The sequence below is a fragment of the Chiroxiphia lanceolata genome, chromosome Z (genome assembly GCF_009829145.1).
Source record: "Chiroxiphia lanceolata isolate bChiLan1 chromosome Z, bChiLan1.pri, whole genome shotgun sequence".
NCBI lineage: Eukaryota > Metazoa > Chordata > Aves > Passeriformes > Pipridae > Chiroxiphia > Chiroxiphia lanceolata.
Window position 1 is genome coordinate 55,168,513 of NC_045671.1, and position 14,253 is coordinate 55,182,765.

Sequence of the window (14,253 nt, forward strand, 5' to 3'; positions counted from 1 at the left end):
AAGAAGGTGACTGAATCCTGACCACCCTCTAGTTAATAGGAAGTTGACCATATGGAAGAGAGAAAGACCACCTGCCTTGTTGGGTCAGCCAAACAGATGGCCACTTTCTGATGCCTTTCCTTACCCTCATTTCTAGCAGAGCAATGTAGATTCTTCACCCTCTGTGTGCCAGGGCATTTCTGCAAAGGGATCTTTTTCCGAGTGGGAGTGTGCAGCCATGCGTGTACATCATTATTTATCATTTTCCAGTTCTAAGCATGCAGAGTTGGGGAAAACACTGACAGCATCAGAAATCTGTTTGCTGAAGAGTCAGGAGCAGGTGCAGTTTTAGGTAATCAGCAAATGAAAGAGTCTGCTCTAGACAACAGAACAGATTTAAGAGCTAGTAAACAATTGGTGACTTATTATTTCACAGCCTGTCCCTGGACAATAGTGCTGAAAGTAGATTTTATTATTTTTAAGCCTGCCTTTTACAAGCTAGGCTTGTCATTTCTTTTTATTTACTTTCCTTTGCTTTGACTGTGTTTTTCTCCAGTGCAGTGATAGCTTTCCTGGATATTTGGGATCACACACTGTACGCAAAAGGAAACTTCGAACTTGTTCTCACACATTAAAGATACAGAAAATTTAAGACAAAATAGGATCATTCAGTTTGTCAGATAATTCTGAAAGGCTCATTCAACAGTATCAAATAAGTGTACTATTTAATAATAATTATGATCAGCATCATCATCGTCATCATCCTCTTGCCTTATGCCCCTTATAAACATTGGAGAAAAGATTTTATTGAATACTCAGGTTTTACTCTACCTGCTTAGGTTTTGCTAAATCCATAGCTCTTATTTTGTCCACAGCAAATACTCAGGATTTAAAAAATGCTTTTCAGACAAGCAGAGGGTACAGTGACACTGGTGGGTCAGTCTGAGTCTGCAGGTTCAGCACAGAGTCATTCAGTTTTGGAGTTAGCTGGAGGTCAACTTAATGCTATAATGCTCAGGGCAGACCTTTCTTATTTTCACAAGTGAAGACTGTTTTAACACAGGCCAGCAGCCATCTCTTGCAGTGAGACACAAGTTGCCTCAAACTCACAGAGTTTCAAAGCACATCATTTTGTAGTGATAAATGTTGAAAGAAGAACTTTCTTGAAACTGTTTCAGGATCCAAAGGAAATATTGAAAGTGATCTGATCCGAACTGTTTCAGGTTTCCAATTCACACAAACATTTAAAAATTGTTCTAATTTTAAACAAAAAATTGATGCTGAAACTTTTCTTTACCTCTACTGTATGCTGTCTGAAAAACAGAGAGATCACAGGCATTGGAACCTGTGCCCTTGTATTTAATTTTTCTTCTTTATAGAATTGGTCAATGTAGTTGAGTTTTGGTAAGCCTATGAGCAAAATTTACCTCTGACTAAGGAATTGATGGATAAAGTTGGGTGATTTGATTTGGTAGAGGAGGCAATTTAGACAGTTTAATATGTCAACAATATCTGTTCATGTGACCCGTGGACTTCCCTTTGTCATCCTATGCCTGAGAATATATGAAGGGGGCTGGGAAGGCAAAGGGACGTTCAACTGTCATCACTGGCATCTTCTCTGACCATTGTACCATCATCAAATGCATTGGAATTCTCATTCAATTCAGATTTTTCCTTCATATTTTGTGCAGTCCTAGATACATTTTCATAACTACATAGCTGGGAAGATCTAGGTACAGACTTCTTTCTAGGAGAGGAAGCCTGCTGCAAGTTTGACTTCTGTGAAATTTGAGTAAAACTTAGAACTCATTGCTTCATTCAGATTTTGCTGGAGATTGGAAACTTGATATTGGTTAACCAGGCAATGGATACAAACATATCTCAGAAAGGGCTGAGAAAACGCAAGAAGGTTAAAAATTGTTCTTGAAGCACAGACAAATACACAATAGATCCACACAAGTGGATTTATAAATTCATTCCATAGACTTGACTTTAAACAGATGAGTTTGTTGAAAATATATCTTTTCATATGATTGATACAAGCAAAATTTCAGCTCCCTAATGTTTGGACATTTTAGATTTATTGAATTCACAAAGCCAAAAAACTAAGAAAAAGAGATTGTTTTAGGATTAATTCATTTTAGTCAAATTTCTGCCATTCTATGTCTCACCTGTTGTAATTAGATATGTTGACAAATATACAAAATATGACAAGGAAAAGCACCTTAATATGTAATATGAGGTAGTTATAAAATTTGGTTATGTCACTGTGATAACTTTCTAAAGTGCTGCCTACAATATATGGTAGTGTTCACATACAAAGTGAGCCAGGGAAGGTACCAAGGAAGATAAGACAGAATGTGAGAATTTCTGAAACTGTGCTTGTTCCTGTGACTCTCAGGCCATTGCCTATAGGTGATGAGCTCCATGAAGAGTGAAACCAGTTAGGTCCTGTAGTGCTAGCCTAATGAGCAGTTGACTGCAAGGATAGATAGGGTGTGTTTTCACTGAAAACCAAGAGGGTTCTTGTGTGTGTGTCTTTGAACTTTAAGTGCCAGCTTTGAATAGCATATTGTCATTGTATTGAAAGTAACCCAGTGGGTTGTTAATTGAATGCTTTTGAGGCTCACAAATCCCAGCATTTAGTCTTACCTGGACTCTTCCCATGTCATGTTTCTTCTGAGGACTCTGTGAACTTTGTCATTTTGCAAAGACAAGTATGAAAATCAAAAGATACTGCCGTAAAGTTTTTATTGTTATTTCCTTTGGAGAAGTTTTTAGTATCAGCTCAATAGTAAATGAAGATATGGTTCCAGGTGTCGGTTCCACAGATTTGTCTGTGAATGCCGCATTTGGTAGCATGGCAGTTATATCACTAGGCAGAAAGGTGAGGAAGGAGCACTGAACAAATAAAAATGAGAGTGAAAGTACTGAGGTGAGTCAGAAGAGAAAGGAGAACACACTGGTACAAATGTAATGTGATCATACTCTTAGTAAAGAGGAGAATTAAAAATAGAGGAGCTAAAAGAAGATTATGGATTAAACAGAAGGAGACAGAGAGGAAGTGAAAATGTGATTAGGATACCAAAAAGGAAATTAGAAAGATGAGAATGCAGAATGGAAGTGACCGTAACATGGTCAAACATAACAAAGGGACAGAGGAAAAAAATAAAGATGAACAAAATAAAATAAAGATGAACAAAATAAAATTTATACTAGTAATTTTAAAATGTGTTTGGGAAGCATGAAAATAAAAAGGAGATTATAGCAAATGATATTCAACAAGCCTATAGTAGAAAAGGCAAAAAATAAGTTGAAAAGAAAAAATAAGTCAAATGGTTGTGAGCTGTCCTTTATTAGCAAGGGTTCTGTGTCATTCTGTCACACATAATCCTTTAGTTCTGTGAATTTCCAAAACAGAGCAAATTATTTTTACAATTTGTTGTATTGGTTTACCAAATCAGTTTGATTTCTCTAGACATAGAGCATGTAATGAGCCTCCAAACAGGTGGAAATTCCACTTAATTTCTGAATATAAAAAATTTTCAAGGTTTTCCAGAAAAGAGTAGAAAGAGTTTGAGCCCCTTTTTTTCTTTCTTTCTTTTTCTTTTTTTTTTTTTTCATCTCCAAGTTTCCCTGCTCTTGTTGTTGAGCAGTTCTTTAAGGATTAAAAGAAATAACCATCTAATCTTTACCATATCTGGAATAAATAGTTCTGCTCTGGGGAAAGGGTGAGGAAAAGGGAGAACTGAGTGTGAGAAGTGCAGCTATGTGAAGTTAAGTTTTAACTGGTTCTGACATCTGGGAAACGTTCCTGTGCTTCTGGGAAATAAGACCCAACATCCCTTTCCATCATCTTGTGAAGGCAAGCTACATTCCCTTTTTCCAGTCGTGTTCACTTAGTAGTTAATAATGTAATTGTTCTAGTGATAAGCATATTGCATAATATTGCATAATCTGTGATTTGCAGAGCGGGGGGACACAGATCTATTACAGAGCTGGGAGGCACAAGTGATCTTATCTATTTTTGTTGCTATTGATATTTTAGCCAAAAAGCTTTCCTACACATCAGGAACTGTTCAAAGGGGCCTGAAGTCTGAAAACAGCTGTCTGGAAAAAAATACAAGTGGTGATGTATTTCAGTGTAACCTAACAGGAAGCATCTGGATTATTTTAGGTTGTTCTCTGTTATGATTTAGCCTTTCTGAGCCAGTTGGGACCACAGGAAGTACCATATAGATGTTCAGAGGTGATGCAGATACACATTAGTGTGGTCAAACCTTTTAACAACCATTGTAAATCCAATACCATTTTTAATCTATTTAAGCATCACTTGCCCTGTGGCTAGACAAGCTCTATTAACAACCAAAGAGCAATATTTGTTGACTCTGTATTACTGTAAGACAAATATTAGTTCAGAGATTAAAAATCATTTTCCTCAAACTTTTAAGCTTACACTAGGTGGATTTCTGCTTATTAAAATTCCAGAGCATGTTTAATTTTTTTGTCCATTCTGTGTATGTATCTCTCACTAGGGTTTCCAAGTACTACACAAACACTTGGACCAAAATGTTTCTGGAAGCCACAAGTTTTGTATGCTGTACTTCTTTCAACCATTGTTGATACATCACACTGCTACATACTCTGCTTGCCCCATGAAGCATAGCAAAAGCCTGGAAGTTGGACTTTTAAGACATTTGAACTGAGGAGTTTCTTTGGTATTCTGTAACTTACCAGAACCCCCAAGTTCCAACTTGAGTTTCAAGACACCTTAAGCTTCATAAAGAAATCATAAAGAAATGCTATTTTGCCCTATTTGAGATACAAATGATTAATGCTTCTTAGGTGATTTTCCCTCAAAAAATTGTAGTTCGTCATATATATTTAGGTTAAAACTAAGACCAGATCTGATCAAAAGGTAGTTCAAAGCTGTCAAAGATCATGCAAACACATAAATATTTTTATTGAACTTCACAACACTTGATCAGTTTTCCACCAACAATTAAATGGGATTTTCTACTAAATACTTCCAATAAACAATCCTTGCATTATAAAATCCTGAAGCATAACCTCATCTGTTGAATTAATAGCCTGTACCTTGGAATATGTCATCTGTTTGATGCAATTAAGGTTTTTTTACACTATGGAGCATTTGTGCTAAACAGTGTGTGGAAAATGGTCTTTATACAAGCCTTTGTATACACTGTGCACGAGCAAACACTTGCAGGAACACAAACATGTTGACTTATATTTTTGGACTTGTTTATTTGTCAGCCAGTAAGAGAGCATTGAGTTTACCACCTACAAAAGCCATTATCCTGAGAGAATTTTGCAGTTAGAATGGTACCTCTTGACCAGAAATGATACCTCTAGACCTTTTGCAGGATGTACACAAGTTAGACACCTGAAACAAATATGAAGTGTGTCATAGAAACTTTCTGCTGCTGAGTCCATCATGATATAGGTACATGAAAACCTGTGATATGATGACTAGTAGAGAAACCTGCTAATTCACATACCCCACCACCTGCAGTACCTCCAGGTCCGGGAAGGTTTAGTAACCTGTGGAACCCTAGAGGGTAGCACTGTGCAAAACTGTAGAGGGTCCTTGATCATTCAAATATACTTCTTTCATGAAGACCTGATGAGCCATTCCAGCGCAATGGTACTTTATACATCCCTGTCCATGCCTATGGTAGGTGTGCTTCATCAGAAAAAGACTTTAAGTTGTCAGGTTGACTGCACATGCTGTGTGAAGGTTTATGGAGGTTTCCTCTCCCCCTCCTTTGAGACAATTTGGACTCAGTATATACATGGTACCTCTGTCTTTTGTGTACCATAAGTGTGGAGAACTTGCTCTAAGCTGCACACTGTGTGTGAGATATGACATAGGTTTCCAGCTGTACACCACTTCTGTGCTAGCCACTGTGCAGTAACCCCTCCAGCGGGACAGACACAGGCCCTAACATCCCAAACAAATCCAAATAATTATGAAATTCTCCAGTGAAAATTTCCAGGTAGAAAAAGGAAAGGAACATAGGGAAACTCACCCCAACACATCTGCCCTGATGAAGGAGCAAAGGTGGTCAGCAGGAAATCAACTCCACCCTCTGATAAAATGCAGAAATTAGAGACATTAGAGACTAGAGCCTTTAAGATTTATTTGGCTGAACTCAGGGCTAAACTTGGAGATAGTACACAATATAGTGATATGTCCCAGTTACTCTTATAAGCATGCTTAAAAACATGAGTAGCAAATGCATTTTGTAGTAAGTGGGGTATTTTATTCAGTTGTTGGTCTACAAAAATGTGGGTAGCTCATGTTTAACTCTTCGTAAAAAGAATTAGTAATAATTTATGAGACAGTTATACATTATTTATAAATATACTCACAGTATGAAATATTCATGTTTTTCCAAGAACTGGGAAAACAAAGTAGGGCTTCTGCAAGGCATGGCAGATTTTTTTTTAATCCCTTTTCACACAGTACAGACATTATGCAGCTTTTCCTTTCTTCCATTTCCAAATTCATTCATTTCTTCTAGTTTATTATTTTAATTTACATATGCATGCCCTACTGCTGTGTCAAGGGGAAAATTATGTTATTTTTCTGTATAATAGCATGAAGGCCTACAAGTTGCCACTGGTGCACATCAGGAAAAACGTTCTGATACGTACGTAGCTTCCTGGAATCACAATTGCTGGAAAGTCTCTCACTGGTTTTGTTACTAGCTGCAAAGGCAATAACACAATAATGAAGCTTTAAGTTGACTGTATAAATCCTTGTCACAATATTGCAGTCTAGTTTACGATACTGCACCAGCAATATCCACAATACCTGACACTGTGAATAACTTAACAGTCTAGTCTACCCTGCAAAAATCCATACATATTGAAATACTCAAAATACAAGTTCCAGAGATTAAGATAGTGATGAGCCTCAAGTCTTTGCTACTGTTTCTTCTTTTTGCATGAATCATTATATTGAATGAAAATAATAACACTGTTTCATCCATATTCTGTTAATGAAGTCATGAGAGACTACCTGTCTTTTTGCACTAATAGCAGGAGTACTAAGAATTCAGTATGTGAATTGGAGACTTTATTAAAGGAGAAATAGTAATATGCCAGTTCATGTGAGACGTTTCATACATACCTGCTCTTGAGTATAAGCTGAGTATTTCTTTTGAAAATCTGAGAAAAAAATACATCTGGCTAACAAATTATTTTTGTGTGGAGTGCATATTCAGAGACCACTCTTAAGTATGAAAAATCTTGATTTTGGAATCCAGTCTTTACTATCTTGAAACATAATTTACTAAGTCATAAGTGTCGCAGTGATAACACAATAGTCAGCATTCACAGCTAATATCAAGTCCACAGATATGCTTTTAAACAAGAATGTTTCTCCATCATCCAAAAGGAAAAGGGAAAAAGATTTGCTGAAGCCAAAGCTCATCCTAGAAATGCTGAAACAACAATAAACTAAGTAAATTTAAAATAAACTCTCTGTGTAACTATCAGATTTCCATAATTTTTCAGATATTTAAAAATAATGCACTTTCACTTAAAAGAGGTTTCTCTACAGAGGATGTAAAAACAAAAAAAAAAGCCGATTAACATGTAATTTAGTACCTTTTAAGAAACAGAAAAAAATACCCAGATCTGTGAAATTGAACTATGCTTTTTTCGTGTTTGGAAAACAACACAGGTTTGAGAGTCTTTCCTGATAATAATGCTTTGTCCTATACCACACAGGATTATCTGCAATTTTAGAATGAAAATATTTCAATGGAGTGTATTGATGCTACTCTCTTTCCTGTTAGTAAAATGTGAAACACACAATTTTTAAGGTTGTATACTTTTAGAGTACTTGCTTAGTGAAAATAGCGGTGTTGTTGAGCATAGCTCAACAAGATGAGTGCTATCATAGTTTTAGCCAGACTTGCGCAAATTTATGTGAAATTCCACAAAAAAACATGAAGGGAAGACTTTTTCCTTGTTGATTTATTGTACTGTCTATTTTAATGCTTGGCACAAAGTATCTACCTTCTGGACGTGTGCTAGGAGACAGCAGTTCCAGTACTGTAGTCCAGTTTTTCATCAGCACGGTTTTATTTTGGCATTGCCTCCTTTCTGACAATCTCAACTCAAACAAGAAACTCTTTTTATAATTATGTGCTTGATATTGTAAGGAATGTATTGCCTTCACATTTAGCATCTCATCTCACAGCCTGACATTATCTTTCCAAATGAAGTGGCTGAAACAAAAGGCTCCCTGTGGATATATCAGCCACTGCCAGCCCCCTCTTTGCAGACTATTGTATAATGTGCATGCACAAGCTGAAATAGACCTCTTACAGAGAATTCATGATTTTTTTATTTCTGAGGAGATATGGAGATCTAGAAAGAAAAATACTTTGGTTACCAGTTAAAGAGAAGTCTGTCAGCTACCTTCTTCCCAAGGTCAGAGGTTCTGTCTTGCTGGTATCATGAGCCAACATTTTTCAAATTGTCCCAGTGTTACATTAGGGCAAAGCACATAGTTTCTCAATTTCATGTATTCAAAATAGTTGTAAATGCAGTGTTAATATCTAATCAGGAACAGTCAGTCAAGTGCAATTTTTCTACAGACCCCCTGCATTTATTTCCAAATTTCTAATATTTAGCAGCAAAGAAGCATCCAGGAATTTTTGGTCTCAAACCATCTAAAAGTTTAATGCAAATCTGCTCTGCATTTTGCCTGAGAGTTATTGAGCTGCAGACATCTTTGGTAAAAGTAGCTAAGGTTTTATTCTGAATTGAACATAAAGTCACAAATCACTTAAATGTGATTGGGAACATCATAGAAAGCTGAGAATGTGGTAATTCCCATTTATCCTTTTTTTAAATTTCTAAGGTACTCAAGTAGACATGACTTTTTTTTTCACCATGTCTATTGAATTCATGTTGTGGATATTATCATTGCTCAGAAATTAACCATTATAAATCTGAGAAAGTTCATAACATTTGGATTCAGACAACTGTAGTCTAGAGGGCTCTCCTGAAAGCCAGAAATGCTTTGAAGAAATATTAACAAAGTATTATTAAATTATTTTAAAATATTACATCTAATTCCAGAAATTAACTGCCTAATTTGCCCTCCAAACTAAAGAAAAAATATATTTTTCCAACCCAAAATTATTTATAGAGAATAATGAAAACTAAAAAGAAAAAAAAAATCTATTTGCTGAAACTCAGGGAGAATTTCCTGAAGGAAAATGAGGTACAGAAATCAATTCTGTGTCTATATTTTTTCCATTTCACAATGAAATCTAACAGAATGCTAGAAAAAGTTACACTTCAGTCTGAAACTTAATTTTATATCATAAATCAAGGTTCACATGAGCTTTTTTTTATCTCAAAGCTATGAAGTTTCACTGAAGACTGAATTTGGAGAAAAGTAGTTTTATTCTACTAGCCTCACTGCCATCTGATTAACCAGAGTGAAACACAGCTGGAACCCTTGCAGAGAACTTTTGCATGCCATGCACCTCTTGTGAGTGTGCCAATTTAAAAAAAAAAAAAAAGGAAAATCAAAGTTTGCAAGAGGAATATTAGACATGCTTTCAAATGACCAGTTCATTGGCCCAAAATAGTTCCACAGTTTAGACTAAACATCGTTTATATTATTAGAATTCTTTAGCTGATCGATATCTAGTAGAATATACTGAGAATGAAGAGACTTTCAGTAAAACCTGCTTTAGGAAGTGTTTGAGATACATAAGGCAACAGTGACTATAATGATTATTGAGCATCATTTCAAATTCAGAAAGTTTTTCCCTTTTGGTCTTACAAGAGGACTGTATAGACTTCAATCCTCTGATAACCAGAAATCTTCTGAACTCCTTGTAAAATTATTAATGTCTAATGTGCTGTACATCATAGGGATATTCCGACATAGTGTCTTTCACCCTTCAGATTTCTAAGGAAGATGAGCCAAATTCATTGAATCTCATAAGATGAAGTCTTGATTCCCCATATACTCCTTTTGGCTTTTTCTTGCATTTATTCCAGTTTATTCTTTCTGAACATGCATAAGCATAGATACGTACAGTATTTTGTGTGGAATTTGATGAGTGGCTTACACAATGTCACTAGAATACCCCTATTTCCAGGTAAAAATGTTTTCCTGTGTGTATTCCAGGATCAAACCTCTCTTCATGGTCTTGCTACACCAAAGACAGTTCTCTTGTGATCAGCTGAATCACATATTTCTCTTTTCTACTATTTCCTCCTAGTGAGTTCCCAGTTCACAGTAGAATTTATTAAACAGCAAGTGAATGACTTTGCATCTGGTACTGTGAACTTTCTCAATTTTTATTAATTTCAATGTCATGAAGACCCAATTTGACTGTTACTGAGGATGCTTCTTAATATTTTCTTATTTGAAGATGTCTAGATTAAGCAGAGCAGCAATTCAAGAAAGTCTTTAGCAGTAATAGAAAAAAAAATAACCCTTGAGCTCTGTATAAATCATTCTGTTAATCACCTTGTTATATTCTACCCTTCTTACTCTCTTTCATTAGCCTACATTTTATAACTTGTAGTTTTCTTAATATAAACACCACACACTTTACTTAAGTTATATAATAAAAACCCACAAAGTAACACTAGATAGAGGCATAACTAGGTATGCTGAGAGTCACTCGAGGAGACAGAGTATTTGTAAAGTGGTTTAGGAGGTGCGTAGAATATTCTGCTGTTGCATATAAGAACTAGGGATTTTTCTTTCTTTCTTCGAGAACAGGTCACTTCATTTTTGACAGTAATTCAAATTCTTAAAATCATTTGATCTGTGAATGTTTCTAGGGGGTGCAACCAGATTTAATGTTCCAGCCTCACAGGCTTACCTTTGCTTTTGGGGATCGAACCCACTCTAAATGAAAACTTGGGCAGACACATTAACACCTGCTACCTGTCCTCAAGCAGCTTTTCCCAAACCAACCATTAATGGTCTAGGACACTCTTTTTATTTTTTTTTTCCAGTGAAATGTCAAAATTTTTTGCAAAATGCGTATTTTTTCTTAGGAAAAGCTAGTTTAAAAGGAAAAACACCCTTTCTACTAGAAAAAAAATACTAATAGAAAATGTTCAACTACTTCTATCACCTGAGTCCTTTTAAATGTCCCCAGTCTCAAGTGGTCAAGAAGTAAATGCCATAAAAGCTTTTTCAGGTATGTTAACACCAACCTGGTGTCAGGTTGGCTTTCAACAAATCCATGCAACCTTCCTGGCAACTGCAACTTTTGCAAGGGACTCACATACAGTTACACCACAAGTGCTTGAAATAAAGATGTCTTTCCTTTGGTTTAGCGGTAGTTCAGGTTTTTGAGTAATGTCCCCAGTGTGGGGTCTGCAAATCAAGGAATGTGCTGCAAATTTTGAAAGAATTCAGAGAAAAACTGTGAGACCTAATAGAACTGAAAAACAAATATAGCACTGACTTGTAACAGAATGTGTTCAGTCTATCAAAGAGAAGGTTAAAGGGCTATCCATCTACAACCTCAAAGTGCATCAAATATGGCAAGAAAAATATCATAGAGCTGATTTTAAAACAACAAGCAAAGCTATTGGAAGACCCAATGATGGGAAACTGATACCATGCAAAACCTAGATTACAAGCATGATGTAATCATGATTATGAACATGTTAGGAAGAAATGCTGTAGCTTCTCTATGTTTCCAAACCAATATTTCATCTTTAAAAGAAAAAAATCAGACCTATTTATACGTAACTCTTGTATTTAAAACAGAAGATAATTCTAGAAAATACTGGTTTATACACTGGAAGTGACAAGATGACTACACTGATCCCCCCTGTCCTTAAAATATCTGATTTCCTGAATGCCATTTTATCTACCATAACACTGTACAGTCATAATGCAGTTATTTGGTCTGATATTTTTTTCTTCTGTCTTCTGTTATGTTTTGTTTGCCTTGTTGGCTTTGCATTTTTTTGTTTCTTTTTTGGGTTTGGTTTTTTGTGTGTGTGTATGGTTTTTTGTTTGGTTGCTTTGTTCTTTTCTTTTCTTTTCTTTTCTTTTCTTTTCTTTTCTTTTCTTTTCTTTTCTTTTCTTTTCTTTTCTTTTCTTTTCTTTTCTTTTCTTTTCTTTTCTTTTCTTTTCTTTTCTTTTCTTTTCTTTTCTTTTCTTTTCTTTCTTTTACTCCAGGAATTGGTCAAGGGGTGCCAGTGGTGGCCCTTATTGTGGAAGGAGGTCCCAATGTTATCTCCATTGTTCTGGAGTACCTGCGAGACACTCCTCCTGTACCTGTTGTGATATGCGATGGCAGTGGCCGGGCATCTGACATCCTTGCTTTTGGACACAAATACTCTGAGGAAGGAGGGTAAGTAATTTCCTAATGTATGTTCTTTCTCTATCCACAGATTCAATTTGATGGTAAGACAGAGCCCAGGAAATTATTCACAATGTAGTGAAAAGAAACTGCTATCATTGGTATGGGTGAAATGTTGAAGGCATTTAGAACAAAACAAAACAAAATAAGGACTTAAAGCACCACTAACAAAAGTCTACATAATAAAAAAGGCATAGAAATTGTATTGTATAGTTACTTGCCACGACATATAGCACATAGACAAGTACAGTGTCTGGTGTCTTGCATTTGCAGGCCAAAGGATTCTGTCAAAGGGCATGGGGAACTACTTTCACCAGCTTAGAGATGCTTTCATTGTAATACAATGTACTACTGTCTTCAGGCTTCATTTAGTCCTACAAGTTCATATAAGCTAGTTTGTATTTGTCTTGCCTACTGAGCATGATTCTGCACACCTGTCTATACTCACACATGACTGCCTGTGTGCCGGTCTGTATTTTGCCCTTTCTTTGCAGAATCTCAGCTGGTTCCTCATCCATCCAAAGGCAGAGGGCCATGCACTTCAGCTGTTCTCACATAAAGGGCAACTCCAAATCGCCTTCCCAACCTGTCTTTTTCTAAAAGCTTGTATCCTGTAGACACTTCCTTGCGTACCTAAAGATGATGTGTGTGAACCTGCTTAAGCCCTATTTTTTTGATTTTGTGATCCCTTCCCATCACATCAGTCCAGGCTCATCAACCCCGTCCATCATGCTCCCAACAGGGCTGCTGAGGAATCTTTGTCCCTATCCCAGTATTCCTGCTCTAAATCACTTCTTACCAGGTCAGCCATTTTAGCAAAGGTAACTTTGCCCTGCTTAGTGAGATGATTTTCATCTCTCACAATCAGTCACTGCTTTGCAGATAGATCCCATGGTCACAGAACCCTGTCACTTACACCAGCTCTGCAGGAAGCTATTGACTTATATTATCAGTGTACTCCTCACACCCTTTCCTTTGACCAGCAAGATTGAGAACGCTAGTCATGCCCTTCACTGCTGGTCCCAGGTTCCACAGTCACTTTACCTGTTCTCCAGGTTTCCCCTTACAATATCATTGGTGACCACGAGGAAAACAGTAGGGGGTTAGACAAGCTTCAGCAGTCTCCCCAACAGGCAACAAGCTGATAGACCAGGTCAACAGATGATTTCTTCTGTCCCCTACAGCTGGGAGATGCCCACTATAATCAGTGAGTGATTCCTCCTGGTGGTCTTGCACAGGTTAGATTCAGGTGGCACAGATCCTTTGCTTGAGTTCCTCTTCATATGGTTCCGCTTCAGCCTATTTTGTAGTTGTAAATTTTTAAGTGGTGCAGGAGCCATACTTTTTGTGCCAGCAGTCACCAGCTTTTATCCTTTGTTTTATACAGAGGTTGCACTCACCTAAGTACTAAGTGTGGACACTGCCTGCATCTGTATTGCAGTTGGGGACTAGGGCTCTTCAAGCTGTTGCATTTCAGAGAAGATCGTATTTCCTTTTCAACTTTACTGATGGTGGGTAGCCTTCTCACTTCCTTCTGTAACTCCTGTCCTTTGAGGTACAGCTCCTCCAAGATAGCGGATCTACAGTAAAGAAGGCCATCTCTCCTGGCATCAAGAGTAAGACTGCAGCCCAGGACTTGTAGAGCCGCATCTACTGCTGAAAGCTCCATCTGTTTGGCGTCAAAGCCTCTACTCTGACAGGGACAGCTGCTCCAATACCTGGAGAAAATTGCTCTCTGGCATATCACCACCACACTTGAGATTATTTATGCTTGAACAAATTCATCTGAGGCCCCCTTTGCATCCTCTTGCACAAGCTACTGCACAAGCTTGGCTGTACTCTTGGTCTGATTCTTTGATAACCCTTTTCCAGGAACCTG

The 14,253-nt window shown here is 36.9% G+C and overlaps 1 protein-coding gene across 6 annotated transcripts in view; it reads left to right on the plus strand.

The window, feature by feature from the left end:
- The window catches only part of TRPM3 (transient receptor potential cation channel subfamily M member 3), a 418,794-nt gene that overhangs the window by 308,658 nt on the left and 95,883 nt on the right, over positions 1–14,253 (plus strand). For all 6 annotated transcript variants that reach the window (XM_032674617.1, XM_032674614.1, XM_032674615.1 and 3 more), the window contains exon 7: positions 12,191–12,365. In XM_032674617.1, coding sequence (XP_032530508.1) covers positions 12,191–12,365 — 175 coding nt within the window. The remainder of the gene's footprint in view (positions 1–12,190; positions 12,366–14,253) is intronic.